Genomic DNA, 25,604 nt, shown 5'->3' on the forward strand with positions numbered 1-25,604 from the left:
CCGTGCCCATCAAGGGCGTTCTGCTTGAGCTTCACAAGAGCGTAAGTATGGCATTATTTCAGAAGCTAGGCCAAAGTTTGCAATTTAGTTAGTTCCTTTAAATATTCCTAGGTCCCTTTTGCACATTGCTCCAGGTGGCTTATATACCAATTTCGCATCTACTTTCACAAACACTGCAGTCTGTGGTTTTGTTCTCTGTTCATTCCAAAGTAAAAATGATGAATTAAAAGCCAAGAAAACAAGCACTTTGGAGATGATGCCCAGTTGCTGACCAAGGGGGGGGGGGGAGAGAATGATAGTTTGTTCTACTCTGAAAGCGCATTAATCATGTGCAGAGATCCAGCCACATGCTGGCCAGGCTCCCATATTAATCTTGGCAGAACAAGGGGAAAATAATGCACATTAGCCTAGTAATTAAACGTCTCCCTGGGAAGGAGGAACACACAAAGTGGTTTAGCATTCACAGGCACTCCTCACAGAGACAGGAAGAGAGGAGCGATGTCCTGATATGCTACCAGCCACGGATATCAATATAACATTCCGCAGGAGCACAGCACTCCATATCTATAGAGCCATGGCTCCCAAATCTTTTTGGGCCCTGCCACTTTCGTTCCATAAATTCATCAGTGGTGGACTTTGAAGAAGAAGAAGAGTTTGGATTTGATATCCCGCCTTTCACTCCGTTTAAGGAGTCTCAAAGCGGCTAACATTCTCCTTTCCCTTCCTCCCCCACAACTAACACTCTGTGAGGTGAGTGGGGCTGAGAGACTTCAAAGAAGTGTGACTGGCCCAAGGTCACCCAGCAGCTGCATGTGGAGGAGCCGAGACGTGAACCCAGTTCCCCAGATTACGAGACTACCGCTCTTAACCACTACACCACACTGGCTCTCAATGTAGAAGGTCCCAGGTTCAAACACCTCCAGGTACGGCAGGGAAAGTCCCTGTCTGAAACCATGAAGAGCTGCTTCCAGTCCGTGTAGACAATATTGAGCAAGCTGGACTCATGGTCTGACTGGGTATGAGGCAGCTTCCTAAAACAGAGACCCAATGACGAATAGGAGAGATCCGGTACAGAGCAGCATCAGGCAGCTTCCTTTGTCTTCCCATCACAGAACTGTAGAATTGGAAGCAACCCAAAGGGCCATCTGGTCCAAACGCCTGCAGTGCAGGAATCACAGCTATCTTCCATAGCTCAGGGGATGGGGCACCTGCTCTGCATGTAGAAGGTCCCAGGTTCAATCTTGCCAGGGACTGGCTGGATGAGGAAGAGTTCTGGGAGCTGCCTGCCAAGAGCCCCCCAGAGAGGGCACAGGAGAAGAAGACTTAGATCCCGGATCCTGGTGGTGGGATACCGGCCACACCTCAGAGGAGGGGACAAGCTGGGAGGTACTAGAAGCAGGAAGCATGAGGGATCACGGGGAGACAGAAGCAGGCAGGTGACTCAACACAGAGCAGGGTGATGAGGTTTCCAGTTTGGATGCAGAAGGGAGCTAGACCCTGCATCTTTCCCATAGCACCAATAGAACAGCCTCTCAGCTGAAGGCTCTCTGGACCCATTGACTCCCAGAACGCAAAGGATGTTACATGTTGCCGAGCAACGGGCCAGACAGGCACAGAGAGAGGCTCCTGGGGTTTGCTGCAGCAGAAGATTACAAGAGAGGAGCCCTGACTCAGAGGGGTAGAGAGAGAAGGAGAGGCTGCACACCAATTCGAGCAACTTCTTCATGGGGAGGGGTGTTACTCTTATGAGCCTTCTTGTATTTTTTCCCTTTCCTTAATAAAGAAACTGAACTGCATGTTATCCTCGCATCTCCCTCTCTGACTTGTGAATGACCTGATCGTCCTGTCAGCCCCTTGACAAATCTCTAGCATCTTCAGGTGGGGCTGGGAAAGATTCCCTGCCTGAATTGCCGGAGAGCTGCCAGCCCGTGTAGACAATATACTGCAGGCCAGAGTCAGGCCAACAGTCCATCCAGATCAGTTCTGTCTACACTGACTGGCAGTGGCTCTCTAGGGTTTCTGGTGGGAGTCTATTCCCAGCACTACCTGGAGACACCTGGGATTGAACCTGTGACCTTCTGCATGCAAAACATATGTGCTCTGCCCCTGAGTCACAGCTACACAGAGCAACTTGTGATTCTGCAGCCAAAATCTTGGCACTTCTAACTCATTTAAAAATGAACTTTGTTGTTCATCAAGCACACATGCTTTGATAAGGAAACCATGGGCTGTAACTTCTAACAATTTAAGCATCCACTAAATTGTTGCAGAGGATCAATTGTCTTTATTCCCTTGGTAACGGCTTGTTAAGGTGCTAAAAATAAAGCAAGCCTGCTCCTTTCCTTCAGAGCACTTATGGAAATTTAACTGATGCATTGATTAAGATTTCTTCAAGCCCAAGCCTTTAAAACAAACAGCATTTGCCTAAACTATATATTAAGAAAACTGAAAGTTACAGAATCGCATTATTAATACTAAGGGTGATATCCAACACATGTCATACTCAAGAGTAGACCCACTGAGATTGTAGTAGAAAAATTTGGGGTTGGCTTCTGCAGCCCAACTCTCCTAGGGACTCTGAGTCCCCTAAGTCCATGATCGGTCAGAGAAGAATGGACGGAGGCAGGAACCAGTAGAAGGAAAGCAAGGAAGATATTTATTTTCATGCTGCAACAGAGACCCCTGTATCCTCAGCAAAGAGGACCCCGAAAAATAGTGTGTAGCACCTTTTAAAGACTTTAGAAATTCCCAACCTCTTAGCCAAAGACCACCCAAAAGCATCACACGCACATCACAGAAAGAGGAAGTCTACAACAGAAATTTGAGAGTGTGATCTGTCTCCTGTTTGTCAAGATACCTGATAATGTTTGCCCATGGGCATAGCCAGGATTCTTGTGGGGAGGGGCAGGACTTTTGTGGGGGGGAGGCAGAACCGACATGATTGATCAGTTAAGTATTTCTATTATTTTACTTGATCTGGGGTGGGGGGCAGTTGCCCCCCTGCCCCCCCTCCGAGCTATGCCCATGCAATCGCCCCACCTTGGCTGGTCTGGATCATTCTTTTTGAAATTGTAAATACCCCAAGTTCTGAAACCATCGTCACAGACCTCCCCTATTCATACACAAAATGTGCTCTTTCGGTCAGATTTGAAGGGTAAGTGAAAAGAACTATTGGGAAAGGTTTCTCCAAGATGGCTTTTGGGATTGTTCCGTGCGCTAAGTGTATTTTTCTCAGGGAATATTTCCTAAGTTTTGAAAGGTGGAGGATTGGCTTTCTGTGGAGTGTGTGTCTGCTATGTGTGTGCACCCTTAAAATTTAAAACAAGTTCAATGGATGTAAGCAAGGGGACTGGGTCTCTCTCTCTCTCTCTCTCTCTCTCTCTCTCTCTCTCTCTCTCTCTCTCTGTTACTCACCTCAGGCGCAATGTAGTCTGGAGTGCCACAGAAGGTCTTGGTGGTGACACCATCCCAGATATTCTCTTTGCACATGCCAAAATCAGCAATCTTGATATGCCCCTCAGAATCCAGCATCACGTTGTCAAGTTTCAGGTCGCTGCAACATTGAAAACAGACCGTGGTTATGAAAGCCTAATGGAAGGTAGAGAAGGCTGGCAGGTAGTTTAAGGTGGGACAGAGCAGAGAAGGCGACCCCCAGCAATGAGAGTACCAACCCCCTTGAGCTGAGCAAGCTTTTTATTTTACTATTATTATTATTGTTTGTTTATTTGCTAACAACAGCAAAAGTGCAAGCATGGCAAAAGGAAACGAAGACTCCAAAACATAAACCATAAAACAGCACAACCTGGAAGGACAAATGTGCAAAGAAACAGCGCGGTTCCAAAAGGATAATAAAGTATTAACTCATACAAAGATTCCCTATACAAATAATAAAAGCAGGGGCCAGCAAACATTTTCAGCAGGGGGCCGGTCCACTGTCCCTCAGACCTTGTGGGGGGCCGGACTATATTTTGAAAAAAAATAATGAATGAATTCCTATGCCCCACAAATAACCTAGAGATGCATTTTAAATAAAAGCACACATTCTACTCATGTAAAAACACCAGGCAGGCCCCACAAATAGCCCAGAGATGCATTTTAAATAAAGGGACACATTCTACTCATGTAAAAACATGCTGATCCAGGACCATCCACGGGCCGGATTTAGTAGACAATTGGGCCGGATCCAGCCCCTGGGCCTTAGTTTGCCTACCCATGAATAAAAGATTTATACAGTGAGTGGAGAATAAAGGTTCTAGATAGGCTTAAATGAGCCAGGCATTTGCATGTACTGGAGGCACTGAGTGACCAGGTGCCTTAATATTTGTATAAGAAATAAAACCATGCCATTTATTTGTTATACATGGTCATTCGAGCTCTGCCCTTTGGATACTTTTAAGTTCATGAGCTATCTTTTCAAGAAGGGCAATTTGCTGAGCAAACAAAACGCACCCAGCTACCCTTTGAAAGCTGCACATCTATGAACTTTGCAAAGCACGTAAAATCGAAGAGCTAGGAGGGGCTCCCCAGAGTCATTTAGTTCAACCCCCTGCAGGAACCCCTTTTCTGAACAAAAAGCGTACACCAAAAATAAAACCTCTGAAAACATAATGCCGTGGTGTAACCGCACTTGTAATGCTGTGCGCAGTTCTGGCTGCTGCACACATCGAAAAGAATGTTATGGAGCTGGTTTGGAAATAGGCAACCGAAACTGTTATTATTATTATTATCATCATCAATTAAATCTCTGTTCTGCACTTCCTCCAAAAGGAGCCCAGGGAGGCAAACCCCAAAGTGATAAAACAAAACAATTAAAAATAAAAACATATTTAAAGCAATAGAAAACATTTTTAAGCAATCTAAGCACATTTTTGATAAATTAAAATCATGTTAAAAATGATCAAGGGGTTAGAATGAAAGGAAAGGAAAGACTTCAGTGTTTGGGCTTTTAATTTAGATTAATGATTGCTAAAAGGAAAGTGAAGGAAGTGGGGGAAATTATGCACGCGTTGAGCTAAAACCCCAAAAGAGAAAAGTTTTCTTCATGTCTCAAAAGACTAGAAGCTGTGGGTGTATGTTTTTAGGACCCACCTTGATTGGAAATGATTTTAAATTGCTTTCAGTGCTGTAATCTACCCTGGCACCTTATGGTAACAGGCAGGAAATCAGTGAATGAAGGAATCATCCATTGAGTATTGGGCAACTCAGAACAGACAGAAGAAGGAACTTCTTTGCGCAGCACATAGCTAAGTTCCAAAATTCAAAACAAGAAGATGCAGTGACTGGCCCAAACTAGACACATTCATGAAGAAGGCTATCAATGGTAGGGTTGCTATATTTTGAAGAGCTAAAAAAAAGAGGACACATTTGCCAACTTCTACTTTTAACTATGGATCTCTAAGATGACTTTCATCATGAAAAAAGAGGACGTGTCCTAGAAAAAGAGGGCATATGGCAACCCTAACAATGGCTATGTGCCTCTGGATATCAGTTGCTAGGAATCACAGGAGGGAAGAGGACTGCAGTGCTCAGATCCTCAGTCCTCTGTTAGAAGGGATCTCACAGGGAAGCCATCTAGGTGAGGGTGTCCTCTACTTAAGGAGAAATAAGCCTATACAGGGAGAGCAGGGAAAGGGGGTCTTGCTCCCCACTGTGGCAGTCCCTAGTGTATTTCTGTTTAAATGTAATTTACATCTAGATTAGCACATTTCACATTTAGATTAGCAAGCACATGCAAATTATATGCAAATTGGTGCCCTTTCCCCGTCTTGGGTTTTTTTTTGAGTGACGCATTTCCGCATTTCCTCTTTTTCAGGGTTGGCCACACTGTCACCCTCCCATCCTTCAGCTTTCTCCTTCACTGATGTGGCTGTCTGCTTTGCATAAGTGAATTGATAGTTCTCCAAACTCCCTGCTGGGTTGTGGAGGCAGCACAGAGGATCCCTGGCTGTCGGACAGCTGGATTTCATACCCCTAAAGCTACATCCCCAAATTTGGGGGTGGGGCAGGGAGGAGGTCTCCCAGATGGCTTAGGGGAGACAGACAGGTGTTTGGAGAGGGAGGGGGACTGCTGGAGCCTTGGAATGATCTGCTACTGCCAGGAGGCAAGTTTAAAGGGGGAGATCATTCCCTCCTTGTTGAGAACTCTCTCTCTCTCACTCACCCATCTGCTGCTGCAAGTGCATGCAAGGCGGCAGTTATGGGCAGAGACAGCCCTTTTTAGGGGAAGGAGGAAGCAGTCTTTTTCTGCATCCAAGGAAAGTGGCAGTGAGCTTGTTTGGCTCTGGCAGGAAAGCAGCAACCATTGCTTTCCACCCGTGATCAGCTACAGGACACAGCTAAATGTGTCCTGAGTAGATCCACTTGATGAACAGCCTGAAGGACCGGACTTCCGGGTTAGCGCCAGCGCTGAATGGTGGATCTCTCCCGGAGCTCCGGGAGAGATCTGCTTCGCGGGTTCGGGTCCCGTAGCTCACGGCGGAGCAAGGACCCTCAAAAGTCACAGGCGCGTAGCCTGTGAACCGGAGACTCGGCGGGCACCTTTGCCCCCCCCGACGTTGTGAAATAGCCTTTTTAAAGGCTATAGATCAGCGGAGGGTGCGTGGAGCGGTGCTGAGAGTCGCTTTCACCCAGCCTGCGAAGCGAAGCCGCGTCGCCATTAGCGGAGAGCGCTGACTTCTTCCGAAGATTTTGGATTAAAAAAGAGCAACTTTCCGTGAGTAGGATTGAGCTTGCATTAATAATTGGACACTAAAACTAAAGAAATTGGGCACCGAGACGGATAAGCATTAAAAAGGAAGTCTGCTTTCCGTCCTGCAGCAAGATTAAAGCGAAAGGCATTTAAGCTGTAACTTTTGACAGGAGAGTTTATGAGCCAAGAAACCCAACACCAAGTAAAGAACTCCCCCCCCAGAAGGCAGGAGGGGGGGGGGGGGAAGAAGATTTTAAAGGGATTCCCTGCCTGTTTTTAAAGGAGATTGAACTGTTTACCGCTGCTCATCTACCTGGGGGTCGGACTGCCGGAGGAAAGGAACCGGCCAAGGACGGTCGTTACAAAAAAGGTTAGAAAGTAACTGTAATATAGACTCTGGCTACTCTCAACTTGAAACATCGTATTTTGCTATATAGTAAGTTACTTGCAGGACCCTATTGATTTGGATCTTTTACAAAGAAAGGGACTTGGAGGGCTTTTGCCTTTTGGAAGTGTGGGAACAATTTAAAGTTTAAGAACTGACTTTACGCCCTCTAGAGGATTTGGACAGTTTCAGCAACAAGTGGAATTTAAAACCTGAGAACTTTTATATTTTGACAGCTTAAGAGTGTGGGAATGACCTTGAGTGAAAGACTTTGTTATGGCAGATGGTAAACAGAAAGAAGATTCACAAGAAACGACTTTGAGATCTGGTAGACAATACAAAGTTGATCTTTCTATGCAAAGAAGGGCCTCTGTATCAGGGGCCTCGGGAACTGCAGCTGTCACAAAGGCAAAAGTGAAAACAATGTCTTCTGAAGAAGCGTTTGCAAAGGCATTGGGAAAAATAAATGATTCTTTGGAGGAATTAAAGAAGCAAGGCGCTGAAACAAATAAGAAAATTGAAGAAATCTCTGGGAAAATTGACTTAAATACTAAAAGCATAACTGACCTTGGGAATAAAGTGAACTCTAATGCAGAAGCAATTGGGAAACTATTGGAAGATTCATCTACAACACGAAAGATAGCTGAGGAAGCCAAGGAAATTGCTACTGCTGTTGAAGGGAAACTTCCACCGGTGTACAGGAAATTGGATGAGTATGAACTGACACTTTCTATGCAGGATATGCAACGCAAGGAGAAAAACTTAAGGATTAGACTTGTGCCGGAAAAGGAAGGAGACAACTTGGTGGATTACTTGACAAAAGAGTTTTCCGACTTCTGGAAGCAAGATTTGAAAGAAGAAGAGTTCAAAATAGAGAGTGCATTTAGGTTGGGAATAAGGCAGAGGAAGAATAGACCCAGAGATTGCTTGATAACTCTAAGATCCAAAGAAGAGAGAGATAAAATATTGAACCTGCATTACCAAACAACCCTTCGAATTGAAGATTTTCATATTGAGATCTTTAAAGATATTCCCAAAAGTATTTTGGATGCAAGAGGTCCTTATAAGGATTTGGTGACACTACTGAAGAGGAACTACATACTATTCAGGTGGGAGTTTCCCCAAGGCCTGTCTTTTAAATACAAGGGGAAGAAAAGAAGAATAAAAACAGTGAGTGATAAAGACAAGTTCCTGGGAGAACACGAAGAAGATCTACAGAAAGAGACCTATCCAGGAGAAGGACATCCTTCAAGACTAGACACGGACACAGAACCACCGACAAAGGACGAACAACAACTGGGAGCTGTAGGAGGAATTAAATAACCCCATCATGGCTTTGCAACTTCTAACCTGGAATTGTAATGGTCTAAACAATCCCCGAAAAAGGAAAAATATATTTCATGCTTTAAAGAAAGACCAATTGGACTTGATTTGTCTACAAGAGACCCACGTAACAAGAGCACACAGAAAACTATTAACAAATAAGAGATTGGGACAAGAATTTATATCTTCAGACAAAGTAAAAAAAAGAGGAGTGGTGATCTACGCAAAGGAAAATCTGCAGCCGAAACAAATTTTTAAAGATGATCAAGGAAGATATCTGGCAATTGAAATTCAATTTCAAGGAGAAAAACTTTTGATAGTGGGGATATACGCACCAAATGAAGGGAAAGCAGAATTTTTTAAGAAGTTGCATGAGACTTTAATGGACTATATGGATTATAAACTAATTATGATGGGAGACATGAATGGAGTAGTTTCAACAAATATGGATGAAGCACAAAGACAGGTAGTCACAAAAGATGGAAGACTACCAAAAACTTTTTTTGAAATGACTGACAATATGGATTTGATAGACATCTGGAGAACAAAACACCCATTAGAGAGAGAGGGAACCTTCTTTTCTGAAGCCAAAATGACATGGACTCGGATTGACCAAATTTGGGTGACTAGCAACATGGCGTCGAACATAAAGAAAGTGGAAATCTGCCCAAAAACTCTCTCCGACCATAACGCAGTAAAGATGGTGATGAAGCAAACAACAACTGGTTCCTTCAGATGGAGAATGAATGACACCTTATTCAGAGACGAGGAGATCTGTAAAAAGGCCCAAAAAACTTTGAAGGATTATTTTGAAATTAATCTAAGATCTAAAGTAGAAAAAAGAATAATATGGGGCGCAAGTAAAGCCGTGATGAGAGGGTTTTTGATACAACAAAATACATTAAAGAAAAGAAAGCAAAATGAGAGGAAAGAGAAAATTCTGGAAAAGATAAAGGAAGGGGAAAGGAAACTAAGATTGAAGCCAAAATCGCAAGTGGTTTTAAGAGAAATTAAACTGTACCAAACACAATATATGGAACTGATGAATCAAGAAATAGAATGGAAAATCAAACAAATGAGACAAAAGACCTTTGAATCTGCAGATAAATGTGGCAAGTTACTGGCTTGGCAAATAAAGAAGAGACAAAAACTCAACACGGTAACAAATTTAGAAGTGGAGGGAAAGAACATATGCAACCCAGTGGAAATTAGGAACTGTTTCCAGAGCTACTTTAGACAATTGTATACACAAGGGCCGCAGAAAGATAAAGACATACAACAATTCCTCGAGAAAAATGGGCTGAAAAAGATTTCTCAGGAAAGTAAGACAATTTTGAACCAGGAGATATCAGCACAGGAAATAGAAGATGCCATTCAAAACATGACGTTGGGCAAATCACCTGGACCGGATGGATTGACTTCCAAATACTACAAAGTTTTGAAGGAAGGGCTTATACAACCTTTGAAGGAAGTCTGTAACGAGATCATGGAGGGGAGAAGGGCACCCGATACGTGGAGAGAGGCCTATATTACACTTATACCAAAGACAGAGACTGAAAAGACCCAACTTAAGAACTACCGACCCATCTCCTTACTAAATGTGGATTACAAAATCTTTGCTGATGTTTTAGCAAAGAGACTGAAAAGAGTTTTGATGGAGGAGATTCATGGGGACCAGGCGGGCTTTCTCTCGAAAAGGCATTTGTCGGACAATGTAAGGAATATAATTGACATTTTGGAGAAGTTGGAAGTGAATATAAACACTAAAGCTGTTTTGATATTTGTGGACGCCGAGAAAGCCTTTGACAATATTTCTTGGAGCTTCATGTTGAAGAACCTCCGGGGGATGGGGGTAGGCCAAGGGTTTGAAAATGGTATAGGTGCAATATATTCTGAACAGAAAGCAAAATTAATTGTAAATAATGTGGTAACAGAAGAGTTTAAGATTGAAAAAGGGACACGTCAGGGGTGCCCTATCTCCCCATTACTTTTTATTTCGGTCCTGGAGGTTTTGCTTAATATGATTAGGAAGGACCAGTCGGTGAAAGGGGTTCAGGTCGGAGTTAAACAATATAAACTGAGAGCATTTGCAGATGATCTAGTACTTACTTTACAGGAGCCAGAAGCTAGTACGAAAAGAGTTTTAGAGATAATTCAAGAGTTTGGCCAATTGGCAGGATTTAAACTGAATAAGTCAAAGACTAAGGTATTGGAGAAAAATTTAACACAGATTGAAAAAGAAAGGTTTCAGAATGAGACGGGGTTGACTGTGGTCAAAAAAGTGAAATATCTGGGTGTGAATATGACAGCTAAGAATGTGAACCTATTTAAAGACAATTATGAAAAAACTTGGACAGAAGTGAAAAAAGATCTGGAGATCTGGTCAAATCTGAAGCTTTCCTTGTTAGGTCGAATTGCAGTTATAAAAATGAATGTATTGCCAAGAATGTTGTTTTTGTTTCAAGCATTACAAATAATGGATAAAATGGACTGTTTCAAGAAGTGGCAGAAAGATATATCTAAATTTGTCTGGCAGGGCAAGAAGCCCAGAATAAAATTTAAGATATTAACGGATTCAAAGGAAAGAGGGGGGTTTGCCCTGCCAGACTTTAAATTGTACTATGAAGCGGCAGCTTTCTGCTGGCTAAAAGAATGGCTGCTTCTTGAAAACACAGACATTTTGGATTTGGAAGGATTTAACAATATTTTTGGGTGGCATGCATATTTGTGGTATGACAAGTTGTGGCATAAAAGTTTCAAAAATCATATTGTCAGGAAAGCACTATTAAATGTCTGGGTTAGATATAAGGACTTGCTGGAAAATAAGACTCCAAGATGGCTATCACCAATGGAAGCTAAGGCAGTTAAAAAGCTAAATATGGAGTCGAAATGGCCAAGATATTGGGAAATTTTGGAAAAGGAAGGGGACAAATTGAGATTGCAGAGCTTTGAAAAACTAAAAGGGAAGGTGAGAGATTGGTTACATTATCATCAAATAAATGAAGTGTTTAAATTAGACAGTAAAATAGGCTTCCAGGTGGAAAAATCAAAATTAGAGACTGAACTGTTAGAATCCAGTACTAAGAATTTGTCAAAAATGTATGATCTGCTGCTGAAATGGAATACACAAGATGAAATGGTAAAATCAAGTATGATTAAATGGGCTCAGGACATTGGTCATAACATCATGTTTGCTGATTGGGAAAAGTTGTGGACCACCGGGTTGAAGTTTACGGCGTGTAATGCCTTAAGAGAAAATATAATGAAAATGATTTATAGGTGGTACATAACCCCAGTCAAGCTTGCAAAGATCTACCACTTGCCTGATAATAAATGTTGGAAATGTAAAGAAAAGGAAGGTACATTCTTTCACCTCTGGTGGACGTGCCCGAAGATTAAGGCATTCTGGGAAATGATTTACAATGAACTGAAAAAGGTATTTAAATATACTTTCCCCAAGAAACCAGAGGCCTTTCTCTTGGGTATTGTCGGCCAGGGGGTGTTAAAGACAGATACAACTTTTTTTATGTATGCTACAACAGCAGCTAGAATACTTATTGCAAAGTACTGGAAGACACAGGATCTACCCACACTGGAAGAATGGCAGATGAAGGTGATGGACTACATGGGCTTGGCAGAAATGACGAGCAGAATCCGAAACCAGGGAAGAGAAGCGGCGGAAGAAGAATGGAAAAAGTTCAAGGACTATTTAAAGAAATATTACAAAATTAATGACAGTTAAAATGATGTTGGATTAAAATAAATGGTTACTATTAGTATTGGTTAAGACAAAGAGAATAAGGATGATTAACATAAATTTATAGTAAAATAAGGGAAAGATTCGCTGAATAATTATAAGAATTTGGAATACAGAAACGGGAGGCAAGAGGAAGTCGAGGAAGAAAGGTTAAAGAAATTAGGATATGAAATGGTACTTGTTTTTTGTTGTTATTGTTTGTTGTTTATTTATGTATGTTTTGTTTGCATTAATATAAAAATTGTTTAATAAAAATATTATTAAAAAAAAAAAAAACAGCCTGAAGGACCCTGTGTGAAAGACAGGGAAGGAGAGATCTCTCAGTGTGAGAGGCTGGGAGAAGATAGGCAAGGCGTGTTCCCAGTTGAGAGCTGGGGACACACATCTTTTTCCATCAGGGAAAAAAAGTTAAGATACGTTTCTAGAGAAGATCTTGTATCTATCTCTTTTCCTTTCTTTTTATTATTGTTTGTGTAGATTTGTTGTTGTTGCTGCTTAGTCGTTTAGTCATGTCCAACTCTTCGTGACCCCATGGACCAGAGCACGCCAGGCACTCCTGTCTTCCACTGCCTCCCACGGTTTGGTCAAACTCATGCTGGAAGCTTCGAGAACACTATCCAACCATCTCGTCCTCTGTCGTCCCCTTCTCCTTGTGCCCTCCATCTTTCCCAACATCAGGGTCTTTTCCAGGGAGTCTTCTCTTCTCATGAGGTGGCCAAAGTATTGGAGCCTCAGCTTCACGAACTGTCCTTCCAGTGAGCACTCAGGGCTGATTTCCTTCAGAATGGATAGGTTTGATCTTCTTGCAGTCCATGGGACTCTCAAGAGTCTCCTCCAGCACCATAATTCAAAAGCAGCAATTCTTGGGCAGGTAAAGGTAAAAGTACCCCTGACTGTTAGGTCCAGTCATGGATGACTCTGGGGTTGCGGTGCTCATCTCACTCTATAGGCCAAGGGAGCCAGCGTTTGTCCGCAGACAGCTTCTGGGTCATGTGACCAGCATGACTAAGCCGCTTCTGGTGAACCAGAGCAGCGCACAGAAACGCCATTAACCTTCCCGCCGGAGCGGTACCTATTTATCTGCTTGCACTTTGATGTGTTTTTGAACTGCTAGGTTGGCAGGAGCAGGGACCAAACAACAGGAGCTCACCCTGTTGCGGGGATTCGAACCGCTGACCTTCTGATCGGCAAGCCCTAGGCTTTGTGGTTTAGACCACAGTGCCACCCTCATCCCTTTGTGTAGATTAGCTTGTCTTTTATTGTATTCTGAAAAGTGTTAATAAAACACTATAAAAAGAAGAAGAATGACCCACTGAGTTCCATGACTTAGAAACCTAGAACTGTAAAGTTGGATAGGACCCCAAGGGTCATTTAATCCAAACTCCAATGAAAGAACCACAGCTAAAGAATCCTTGACAGATGGCCATCCAACTTCTGGTTAAAGCCCCAATGAAGTAAGGTCCACCACCTTCCAAGGGAGTCTGCTCCACTGTTGAACAGCTCTTACCCTTCTGGTGTTTAGTCAGAATCTCCTTTCTTGCCTTCTGAATCCATTAATTTGGGTCCTACTCTCCAGAGCAACAGAAAGCAAGCTGACCAGTGAGGTTGGCGCCTGTTTGGTCTGTTCTCCAGGCCTCAACTGTTGATGGGCAACATCAACTCCATCTACCCACCACTCTCCCTTCTTTGAGCTGAACTTGGACCAGGCAGCCTTCTGCAAAACAGGACATTTGGCCACCCGAGTTGTGGTTTCTGGCTCATGCAAGGCTAGTTCATTGTGATAGCTTAGCGCTGCTGGTGTGTTTGATTGCTACATCACTGGCCGAAATCCAACACAGAGTCAGGCAACAACTAAACATAAATCTGTGCGGGATTTAGACCACTAGTTCCAATTTATAACTGTTTTCATTTGGATGTCTTGTGATGTTCGGTTTTTAGAATCTAAACACTTGTTTTGGGTCTCACTCATAATGCAACACGGAAAAGTTAAAAAATAATAGAAACTAAAAACAAAATGCAGAATTTGCAGGCATACTGCAGATTTATCTGGCATTTCTACAACGGTTCCAAGGGTTTAAAACATGACTTAATTTGTCTACAGTTATTTCCTTGATTCATTGGCTATTTTGCCCTGTTATTGCTTCAAAACCCAAAGGATATTGTCCAGTTCAGTAATGAAAGCCAAACAAATGCTATGCATATTTTAAGCATTCTGCAATTTTGTTTTTCTCAGGGAAAATAAATGAAAACAAGCATGAGTTATTTCTATGCACCCCCAAATAAGATTAAACCCTATATTGGCAATCAGTCATATGGACTAGAAACTTGATTTTTTAAAAAACAAGCAACAACAACACACAATTTTGCACCCAGTATTTTTAGCTTGTACATGGAATAATGGCATGCAGACAAGGCTGGGTATCCCACTTCTTCCCAGCCCAAACCACCCCTGGAATGACTCCTGCAATTCCATAATGGTTCTTTTTTAGGGAGATGGAATAAGAAGGGACTTATTTGCCCCCTAACATGCAGGCCTTGCCTTCTTTATGAGGCATGAATTCCTTCAGGATCAGTCCTTTGATCCTTTGATGTGGCAGAAACACCCTCACCACCACCACCAAACAATGGGGGCAAAAATCACAGTGGGAATGCAAGTCTCAAGGTTGTATGTTCTGCTCCGCAAAGAAATAAAAATGCTCTTAATTCTCATCAAGCAACAGCAATTGCAAAACAGAAGAGGGGACTCCCCTCCCCACATGCACATCCAAGTGCTGCCAGAGTTGTCAGTCTTTAGGGTGACAGCTTCCTCCCTGCTAGGCATCACTAGAAGTAAAATCTCTGAGTGATGGATGGGTGGTTAGTCCTTGTCTCCAGGGCCCCTGCATGCACAGCAGCAGGCAAATTAGCTAAGAACCCCCACAATTTGGAATCTCCACCAAACCTGTGCCAAAGTTTTGTAGTTTTTGTGCAGCTTTGTGCAGTGAAACATCGCATTTTGCAGTGCCCCACATACTGAGTAATTGATACATCAAACACAGGACACTGTGGTCTAAACCACTGAGCCTCTTGGGCTTGCCAATCAGAAGGTCGGCCGTTCGAATCCCTGCGACGGGGTGAGTTCCCATTGTTCTGTCCCAGCTCCTGCCAACCTAGCAGTTTGAAAGCACACCAGTGCAAGTAGATAAATAGGTACCGCTCTGGCGGGAAGGTAAATGGTGTTTCCAGGCACTCTGGCATGGTGTTCTGATGAGCCAGAAGCGGTTTAGTCATGCTGGCCACATGACCCGGAAAGCTGTCTGTGGACAAACACCGACTCCCTCGGCTCGACAGCAAGATGCGTGCCGCACCCCATAGTCGCCGTTCACTGGAACTAACCGCCAAGGGGTCCTTTACCTTTACTGTACTTAACATTAACTACGAAGCCCAAAATTTGTGCCAAAGATTTGCAGTTGTTTAGCAGCGTTTTGTAATGATAACCCTGCATTTTGAAGCACCCCACAAACTGAGCAACTGATACATCAGACATGGACAGGAACAGCTGGCCATTGCACTCATGCCTATAGCCGATGACATGGATTTTGAATTCTTGGTGCCGTTTTCTGGGACAACAACATCATTCCACTGTACCTTTAAGAAGAAAGCTTTGCCTTCAATGGGGTACAGGTCAGGGGGGAATAAACGGAGACAACAGCATACAGAAGGCAGAGCAGAGCTTTCAGAAATGTGCCTTAGGCAGCAATCTTTTTTTAAAAATGATAAATACAGGTGATACCAAAGCGTCTTTATTTTTCATCTGTCAAACATTGGGGTGGTGGTGCGATATGCTATAATGTCAAACACTTGTCTCTCTCTCCCCACAATTCCTGGTGGCCTTCCCCAGAGCCAGCCAGCTGTTTACAGGAGGGAGCTAGATGTTCTCCAAGGCTGCTGAGCACTTTTTTTGGGGGGGGGGGCTACTCAAAAAAAAAGAGGAAGGGGGGAGTGAAATCAGGGGTGGGTGGGATAATGCCTTCTGCATAGATTACTGCTCTGGGCACCCTAGCAGCCGAGAGCCTTCCAAAGCCACGTCCTGGAATGTTTAGCAGCCAAACAGCAAATGGCAGGTTTTTACAGCAAGACTCCAGACAAATCACTTCTGAAGTGCCAGCTTTATGTGTCAATGATGAGGCAGCGCCGGGCCCTCCCCGCACTGTGAGCTGCCAGCCGTGGCTTGTCAAGCAAATCGAGATTTAAGACCACGAGCAAAGGGAAGCCTCAAAGATGCTCGATCAGCCGGCTTCCCTACAGAATCTGGGACACACACACACACACACACACACACACACACACACACACACAACACCACATTTGTTTGCAAGGCACTGGCATTCGGAAGTCTTTGGCTCTGCTTGCTGGAAATGCACTCCATGGACGATGGCCAAATGGCCACCCGAAAGGCAAGCTGGTGGCTTTTTTAGAGCACCAGGAACCACGTCCCCATGCGGAAAGCCTTGAATGCACACCCTCAATGCCAATCGCCTGTCAAACAGGAGGGGAGGTGCTGCTGCTTCCTTTCTGGAAGCCGGAGAGAGAAAGCATGCCCACCTACCGATAAATGATTCCTTTGTTATGTAAGAAGAACAGGCCAATGGCTATCTCAGCTGCGTAGAACCTGCAAGAAAAGATTAGAGAAGAAGAAGAGTGATAACGAAGGGAGGCATCTGGAAACGGAAAGCTTTGCTATCTAATTACAGCACGGGGCATCCAGCATGGAGGGAGAAAGTCCATCTGCCTGCCCCCCCATAACCCAAGGGAGACCCTTTGCCCCCTGGGGCCCCCAAGCCATGTTTGACCTCTTAGCCTGAGCTTGATATTAGGGAGCATCCAACTTACACAGCGTGGGGCTCCTTAAACCGTCCAACCTGTTGAATCTGGTACATGAGATCGCCGCCGTTCACATACTCCATGACGAAATACAAGCGGTCCTAGAGAAGGAGAGAAGAGGAGAGAGAGGCGTAACAGAAGCCCGGAGGTGGCTAGTACCCATTGGGACTGGTAGGGCAGGAGGCAAGGAGGCCAGCAGCAGGTGGCGCCAGAGCGAATGACAAGCAGAGGCTGAGTGCTACAAGCAGCTACACTGAGACTAAGGAGGAGGAAGCTGGCAGCCAGGGACACCCTCTAAATGGATTGTAAGAAAGACAGCAGGCAGGTGGGTGTTGCCTGGGTGCAGAGTAGGGTTGCTGGGGCAGTGCCCCATTGGCCCTAATGTCCTGCAAATCACCCAGAGAACAGTCAGCAGATCCCTGTAAAGGTAAAGGGACCCCTGACCGTTAGGTCCGGTCGTGACCGACTCTGGGGTTGCGGCGCTCATCTCGCTTTATTGGCTGAGGGAGCCAGCGTACAGCTTCCAGGTCATGTGGCCAGGATGACTAAGCCGCTTCTGGCAAACCAGAGCAGCTCACAGAAATGCTGTTTTACCTTCCTGCCGGAGCGGTACCTATTTATCTACTTGCACTTTGATGTGCTTTCAAACTGCTAGGTTGGCAGGAGCTGGGACCGAGCAACGGGAGCTCACCCCATTGCGGGGATTCGAACCGCCGACCTTCTGATCAGCAAGTCCTAGGCTCTGTGGTTTAACCCACAGCGCCACCCGCGTCTACCTGTATTAATGAAAAACTCTCTCTCTCTCTCTCTATATATATATATATATATTAGAGAATGGTGAGAACGAGTAGTTTGGATTGAGGCAGAAGTGTATGAGTAAGGTGGGGGCAGGGGGGTTAAGTCTGTTTTCTTGATCTAAATTGCCCATTCTGGAACTGCTGTATGTCCCATGGGGCTAAACACACAGCTGCTTCTATATGTTTAGCTGCACATACACAGCAACACAGATCCAACTTTCCTTTTAGCAGCTCAAGCTTTTTGTATGTTTTTAAGTATTCACTTTCCCCCTCAAATTTATTGCTTCACCTTTTTGTAAATTGCTTTGAAAGTTTGCTTTTTTAAACAATCAGGCAGTGTATAATTTTTTATGAAACAAACAAATAAGTCAGCACACATGCCCCCCCGCCCCCCATTTTATCATTCACAGCAACCCTGTAAGGGAGGCTATGTTGAGAGATAGAGACCGGTCACTCAGCGAGCTTCAGAGCTGAGTGGGGATTTGAGGTGATTCCTCCTCCATCTCTACACTGGAGAGCTGCTGCTGCCAGTCTGTGTGGACAATACTGAGCTAGATGAATCAAGGTCTCAGGGGAAGCCAGCTCCCTGCAGTCTTTATTTTGACTGTGGAGGCTCTGATCTCCTTTTGGGGGGGAAAAGATGGTGCGCACATTTAATCCACTCTCATTTTATCCAGGATCATGAGGGTCACTCGGGAGCAGGTGGAAGGCAAATCCAGAGGCCCCAAAACACCTGGGCAAAAAAGTTAATTCTCTCTCCCTTTGAGATGAAGATTTGAGATTTTCATCCTTGCCAGCAAATGGGAAGAGCAGCTCTGGCTGAGACTGCTCTCCTCCAAATCAAAGCGCTTTGTACTCAGCACCTGATAATACCCTCTGCTACAAATTTTGATTACGTTACCAATATGATTACCGCTAAGCTACAGGCAGGTCTCCGGGAACTAATCCTCTGCCGACACACTTCAGATGTCAGAAAGAGAGACGTGCAAAAGGAAAAGCTTCGCTGCATGCAGGAGTTTCATTAGCGAGCGCAGAGAAGGGCCCAGCCCCACTTGCCTGCCACTGCAGCAAAACGCCTTTTGCAAAGCCAAATGGCTGGCTGACATTTCAGTGTAATCCTCCAAGCTCATTGTAGGAAGCCTGAAAGGATGGGCCTTGCACTGTGCCTATCGCTGCCTCCTCTCCTCTTCCTTATCTGCAGCCAGCCCCAAACAGTTGTGGAAGCAATGACTGCTCCCTTTGCAAGCGGTCCCCCCAATGCCTCTGTTTATTTCGGACCGGATGTTCCTGATGATTCATTGCTTTAGGGCAGATGGCCACAATCTGGTGCCCTTCAGCTGTTTTTGGAGTTCAACTCCCACCAACCCCAGGCAGTAGAACCATGTGGTCCCTTCTTCATCTCTTTCCCTTCTTTAGTCCTCCTTATGGCCACAGCCTCTGTCCTTGCCTTCCACCCACTCTGCCCTGGGCTCCCTCAGCCCCCACCATCTACTGAGCACCCCAACATATCCTCTCCAGCTCCTCTTCCTGCCAGCAAGACACAGTTCCTCCCATCTCTCCTAAGCTTCCCCATGTTGTCCAGTATCGCTTGGCGACATTGCCTGGGATCAAGGCAAGGATGCTCTCTGTTCAGCTGAGATCAGGGGCTCCCAAACTGTGGTCCATGGACCACGTGGTGCTTGTGGGAAGATGAGTGATTGCAGTGGCTACTCTGTGGTTCTTAGAACCTGGTGTTCCGCCCAGAAGGTGAGTTAGATGGATGGGGTGGAGGGGAGTTTGTTGGCGATATGGCAGGAGTAAGGGAGGAGGTCCTTGAAAGGAGTGGAGGGGATTAGCAGCACAGTTAATGGGAGGCTAGAACGGAGGCATTTAATCTTGATTCAATTACAAATCACCTAGCATCCAGCACAGCTCACTGCAATTTCTTCAACAGACAGAAAAACCATTAAGTGGTCCGCCAAGACCCTCAGCAATTTTCAAGTAGTCCATGTGGGGAGTGGGGGGGTTGGAGTGTGAGAACTGCTGGCTTGGAAACTGTGCAGGATCTAGGGCAGAAGTGTGTGAGCGTGTAGGGATCCTTACCATGGTTTGGAAGCAAGAATGAAGCTGTGTTAGGAAGGGGGGCTTCCCGGCCAGAGCCAGCACCCGCTTCTCCACCATGGTGCATTCCACATCGTCGTCTTGGATGACCACGTCCTTCTTGAGGATCTTCACAGCATAGAGCTCGTCGGTCCCTTTCCTTTCAGAGAGCATCACCTGGAGGAAGACAAAGGTGGTCACAAGGGAGATGGAGAATGAGCAGACCTCCTGGGCTGGTGCTTTGGCTGCTACTCTGCATGCCAAAGTAACGACATCACAGGAGGGGTGGGGAGGTCTTTGGAAGACTTGCAGGAGAAGGACTGTGAACATCATGGGAGGGGTGTTCCTAGGACCAAGGTGGAACTGTCAAGCAGCCTTGTCATTTTTGCTGCCGGGTTTATTCATGTAATCTTATTCTTTCTAGAGTCCTGAAACATTGTTGTTGTTTTGCCTGTTGTTATGTTTTCTATAGGGTTGTTGTTTTATTGTGTTATTACAAAATTGTTTTGCAGCGTTTGATTCAGAAATGCATTCCTGTCGTCTTGGTTGTAAATCCCTTTGAACGTGACTTTGTGTGTGGAAAAGCAGCGTACAAATAAAACGATAAATTTATTTTATATTTATTAACGCACAGCAGGTGCTTTACCACAGAGCTACTGCTTCCCACTAAAAGTATTGCAAGATGCTAGTCCTCATGGTTCGGATGCCATCTGGCACAGGGCTGGCATTCAGCAGCTCTGCGTGATGTTTTGAAATTACTATGACATTATTGAGTTGCATTCATTCCTTCGTTGTTTGCTTTATTTATATGCTGCTGTGCTTGATGTTATAGTGATTGTAATGCTTGCTGTTTTTTTAATGCCATGGTGAATATTGTGAGCTGCTTTGAGCTCAACATTTGTTGTTGCAAAAGCAGAATACAAATATAAAATCAACTCAAAATCCAATAAAGCAGCTCTCAGCTATAGTCCTTTCCAAAAGACACAGGAACATAAAAAGCTAAAGGGACCCCTGGCCATTAGGTCCAGTCGTGGCCGACTCTGGGGTTGCGGCGCTCATCTCGCTTTCTTGGCCGAGGGAGCCGGCGTACAGCTTCCAGGTCATGTGGCCAGCATGACTAAGCCACTTCTGGAGAACCAGAGCAGCACACGGAAACACTGTTTACCTTCCCGCCGGAGTGGTACCTATTTATCTACTTGCACTTTGACATGCTTTCGAACTGCTAGGTTGGCAGGAAGCTGCTTTATACTGAGTCAGAGCCTTTGTGCATCCACACCATTGGTCTGTCTACACTGACTGGCAGTGGCTCTCCAGGGTTTCAGGCAGGTTCCCTCCCACCCCTACCTGGAGATGCCACTGGGGATTGAACCCAAGAACTTCTGCATGCAAAGCAGGTGCTCTACTGCTCCAGCCCGTCCTTCTGTGAGTGAGATTGAAGAAGTTCACCCATGCCCATTTGGCAACCCCTCACCTGCCCATTTGGCTGCCCCGCAAGCCAGTCCACATCTCTTCCCCTGTGTGGAATAACTTGTCCCCCTAATATTTTAAACCAGTTGTGGCAAGCTGCAGATTTATTTATTACAATAAACCCGAGCCGCAGAGCTTCCTGCCAACATAATTTTCCGTCGTTAATCAAATCAAGCCGAAGGAAGGCTCCCGAAAAATGCCAACAACACCCTGCCAGTTATTAAGATACATTGCTTCAATTTGTTGTGGTATTGCTTTGGAAATCAACACGGCCACCTCCCCCCACCCCCCACAACCTGCTCACTGGCCTGTGGTGTTCAAAATGGACGTTATATTCCCTGGAAATGGATTGTTTTGCCACACAGTTGATCGCCACCTTGGTAGGGGGGATTTCTGGACCACCTCATCTGACTTTGATTCACTCTGCCCCAGGATCCCTCCGATCTGCAACATCATACCCTATGACCTCTGAGCCTGCTCATCTGCTTCTCTGGATCGGTAGTTCTAGAGCAGATTCCTGGTCTTGCCTTTGACCTGGGCAACTCTCATGCTTCATGTGGTCTGACTGGCTACTAGGCCTGGTTCCCCCTTCTTGCATTTTACTTACTTTGCAGTCTTATTTATTTATAGGAATTCGTACGCAGTCATGGAAATTGCACATTCATTCGGTAACACAAGTACGCCCTTATTCAACACCACAAGTTAATAAAAGTTAAAGACAAATGCTGAAAGAAAAATAAAACTCTAAAGCTGCAAAATAACCCCACTTGCCTGGGAGTCAGCCCTCTTGAGTTTAATACTTCTGAGGAGGCCTGGTTAGGAGTATCCCATACAGTGGGGACTGAGGGACTTGTGGCCCTGCAGGGGTTCGCAGAAGCATAGAATTGTAGGGTTGGAAGGGATCTAAAGGGTCATCTAGCCTAACCCTCTGCAAGGCAGGGATCACAGTTGAAGAATCCATGACACGATTCTTTGTTGGACTCCAGCTCAGTTGGTAAAGCATGATTCTCTTAATCACAGAGTCGTGGGTTCAAGCCCCAGGTTGGGCAAAAGATTGCTGCATTGCATGGGTTGGGCTAGATGACACTCAGGGACCCTTCCAACTCTATGGTTCTGTGATTCTGTGAACTCCTGCCAGCCCCTGCAGCCACCAGGGTCAATAATGAGGCATAATGGGAGTTGGAGTCTGACAAGATATGGAGGGTCATAGAGGTTCTGCATCTTTGCTTTAAAGCTACAAAAATCTAGTACAGTGGTACCTCGGGTTAAGTACTTAATTCGTTCTGGAGGTCTGTACTTAACCGGAAACTGCTCTTAACCTGAAGCACCACTTTAGCTAATGGGGCCTCCTGCTGCCGCCGCGCCGCCGGAGCCCAATTTCTGTTCTCATCCTGAAGCGAAGTTCTTAACCTGAAGCGTATGTAACCTGAAGCGTATGTAACCCGAGGTACCACTGTACAGTGTCAGATGAAATCAATATGCCAAAGTCCAGGCAAATTTCTGAAAACTACAGAAAACAATATTCAGTGATCTTTGAAGTGGAACAATGGGACAGTATACCAGGCTGTTAATCAGAAGGTCGGTGGTTCGAGCCCACCCAGGGACAGCTGTGGGCAGGATTCATTCATTGCATGGGGTTGGACTAGATGACCCTCAGGGTCCCTTCCAACTCTGCAATTCTATGACTGCATGATCTACAAAAACCATTTAAAAGATTTTTAAGACTGAAAAGGCGAGCCAATCTTTTAGTGCATTGCATTATGGGAAAACAAAGATGGCTGTGCAGCTGAGGGAACTACCCATCCAGATAGGAGACATGCCAGTACAGCAACCTACCAAGGGCCCCTGAAAGCTCTGGAGCTGTCTGTGGGCCCCTAAACAATTTGTTCAAAGTACAGCTTGGGAATTGCAGACAGTGGTTCACAGCTCTATAGTGGCACCTAGTGACCAAAAACAAGCATTACAGCACATACAAAAGAGACGGCCAAATGCCGCCATTGGTTATCATTCAGAAATTAAGCATTCCCCCCCCGCCGCCCTAAAACACGCACATACACTGCCAGAGATTCACTCCAAACCAACACAACAACCCACAGAACAAAAACTTCATGTATCACCTTATAAGTCTTTTGCCCTGTGGACTGGATGGCAGCTTTGGTGTGGGGGAGGTGATTTTAATGGGGGAAATAACCTGGGGGGAGGGGGGAATTATATAACCCCCTCCCTGCAACCCTAATCCAAATCAGCACTTTTTGATGTCCCGTCCTAAAGCTGGTACCAACAGCCATGCAGGTTCCAAACTCATCACATCCAGTTTGGTCTTTAGACTGTCTGGCAAAGAGATACATTCAAAAAAGAAATTGGATGTGTTGGGAGAACATTCCCCGGAGTGTAAAACACAAAAATTAAAATCGATTATATTTCAAGATGAAAGCAGTCCCCGGAGAGCAGGCTCCAGTCACTGTAAATAATTCTCTAATGGTTCCCCAACGCTGCTCAGGCAATCGAATTTGGCTCCTGAAGGGTGAACATCTCCCAACAGATGGGGAGACGGTGCCCAGGGCTGGTGTTCACTCCTTGCAACCTCTGCAAGAGAGGAAGAGGCAGCCATTTCCTGGAGTGCAGAATTAAATGGGGGGTGGGGGGGTGGGAGAGGCTCCCGAGGGCTTGCTACAGCAGCCCATGTTTCATGCAGTAGCCTTTGTACAGCTTGCATATGTGCGACCGCCATGCAGGCGGAAAGCCAAACCATTTCACACAACTGCAAAAAATGGGGAAAAAACAAAACCCTATGCTTTGGCACCCAAAGAGAGTTACTGGCGTACAGCACAGTTTACTCACGAGAAGTAACTTGCATGAGGGGAGAAGCAGGAGGCTTTGGACAAAGCTCAGTCGGTGGAGCATGAGACTCTTAATTTCAGGGTTGCGGGTTCAAGCCCCACACTGAGCAAAAGATTCCTGCATTGCAGGGGGTTGGACTAGATGACCCTCGTGGTCCCTTCCAAGTCTACAATTCTATGATTCTATATCTGGACAGAAAGCCCTGCCAGGCAGCTGCTTTTAACTTGGGGGTACAAAGGTAAGAATGCAAGAGCCTCAGAAAAGCCTGCTGGATCAGGCCAAAGGGAGCTGCACCCTGGTCTCACATATCCCAAAACTGCACCCCCCAAAAAAAGTGTGCATTAGGGGGGAAAGTGGTTTAAAATGGTCATTCCCCCCCCCAGGTCCTTTTTTAAAAAATTGCAAATTCCCACAGAAGTGTGATGAACTGAAATTTACCAGAAGATAGGGAGAAAGTGGCAATTGCAAGAGTGCGATTGACGGAGCTGCCTTGAAAACGGTTGCAAGCTGTTGCTGCAGCCTCTCTCAGCCCTTAGTCCTGTTGCAGAGAGAAACAGTGCTGCCCCCCCCAAGGGGCAATGAAAAGAGAAGAGTCTTCCTGGACCCCCTGTCCTCATCATCACTGTCGCCCCAGAAGACACTCTCAAAGCAGCTGTTGTTTCTCCTTCCTTGCACAAGACGGGAACCTCTAATTTGATTGATCCTCTCCATCCCCTCTCTGGGCCTGCGAGGCTTTCCAGTGCAATAAAATCAGTGGCCAGGTTTGCGCCATCTCCACTGAGACTCCTATCTAGCTTTGCCTGACTCTCCCCAGCTAAGTGAGGGGAATGCTAATCTTGCAGATGCAGCCTCTGGTGCCAAAGTGTTAACTGCTTGGCTCCCAAGTCAGGCTGTTCTCTGAAATATGCTCGACCAGCAGCAGGAAACAGGGGTGGGGGTGGGGGAATCAGTGAATGGAGGAGAGTCAAGAATGGGAACCTGACAGGCTTCTGTCAAATAGCTGCTGAAGAGCTTGCAAGGTGCCGCGAATTCTCAGCAACACTTTACAACATGGATAGGCAAACTAAGGCCCAGGGGCCGGATCCAGCCCAATCGTCTTCTAAATCCAGCCCACGGACGGTCCAGGAATCAGCGTGTTTTTACATGAGTAGAATGTGTCCTTTTATTTAAAATGCATCTCTGGATTATTTGTGGGGCCTGCCTGGTGTTTTTACATGAGTAGAATGTGTGCTTTTATTTAAAATACATCTCTGGGTTATTTGTGAGGCATAGGAATTCGTTCATATTTTTTTTCAAAATATAGTCCGGCCCCCCACAAGGTCTGAGGGACAGTGGACCGGCCCCCTGCTGAAAAAGTTTATTGACCCCTGATTTACATCATCTTGGAAGCTCCCCTACCTGCAA

At 45.3% G+C, this 25,604-nt stretch overlaps 1 protein-coding gene across 2 annotated transcripts in view; it reads right to left on the minus strand.

The window, feature by feature from the left end:
- Positions 1 to 25,604, minus strand: part of PRKCB (protein kinase C beta) — a 201,667-nt gene that overhangs the window by 41,502 nt on the left and 134,561 nt on the right. For both annotated transcript variants that reach the window (XM_053365909.1, XM_053365908.1), the window contains exons 10-13: positions 19,896 to 20,069; positions 17,026 to 17,117; positions 16,742 to 16,804; positions 3,415 to 3,553 (exon numbers count right to left, since the gene is read on the minus strand). In XM_053365909.1, the coding sequence (XP_053221884.1) occupies positions 3,415 to 3,553; positions 16,742 to 16,804; positions 17,026 to 17,117; positions 19,896 to 20,069 (468 nt within the window). The remainder of the gene's footprint in view (positions 1 to 3,414; positions 3,554 to 16,741; positions 16,805 to 17,025; positions 17,118 to 19,895; positions 20,070 to 25,604) is intronic.

This window comes from Podarcis raffonei, chromosome 14, assembly GCF_027172205.1.
Source record: "Podarcis raffonei isolate rPodRaf1 chromosome 14, rPodRaf1.pri, whole genome shotgun sequence".
In the NCBI taxonomy this organism is placed as follows: Eukaryota; Metazoa; Chordata; class Lepidosauria; order Squamata; family Lacertidae; genus Podarcis; species Podarcis raffonei.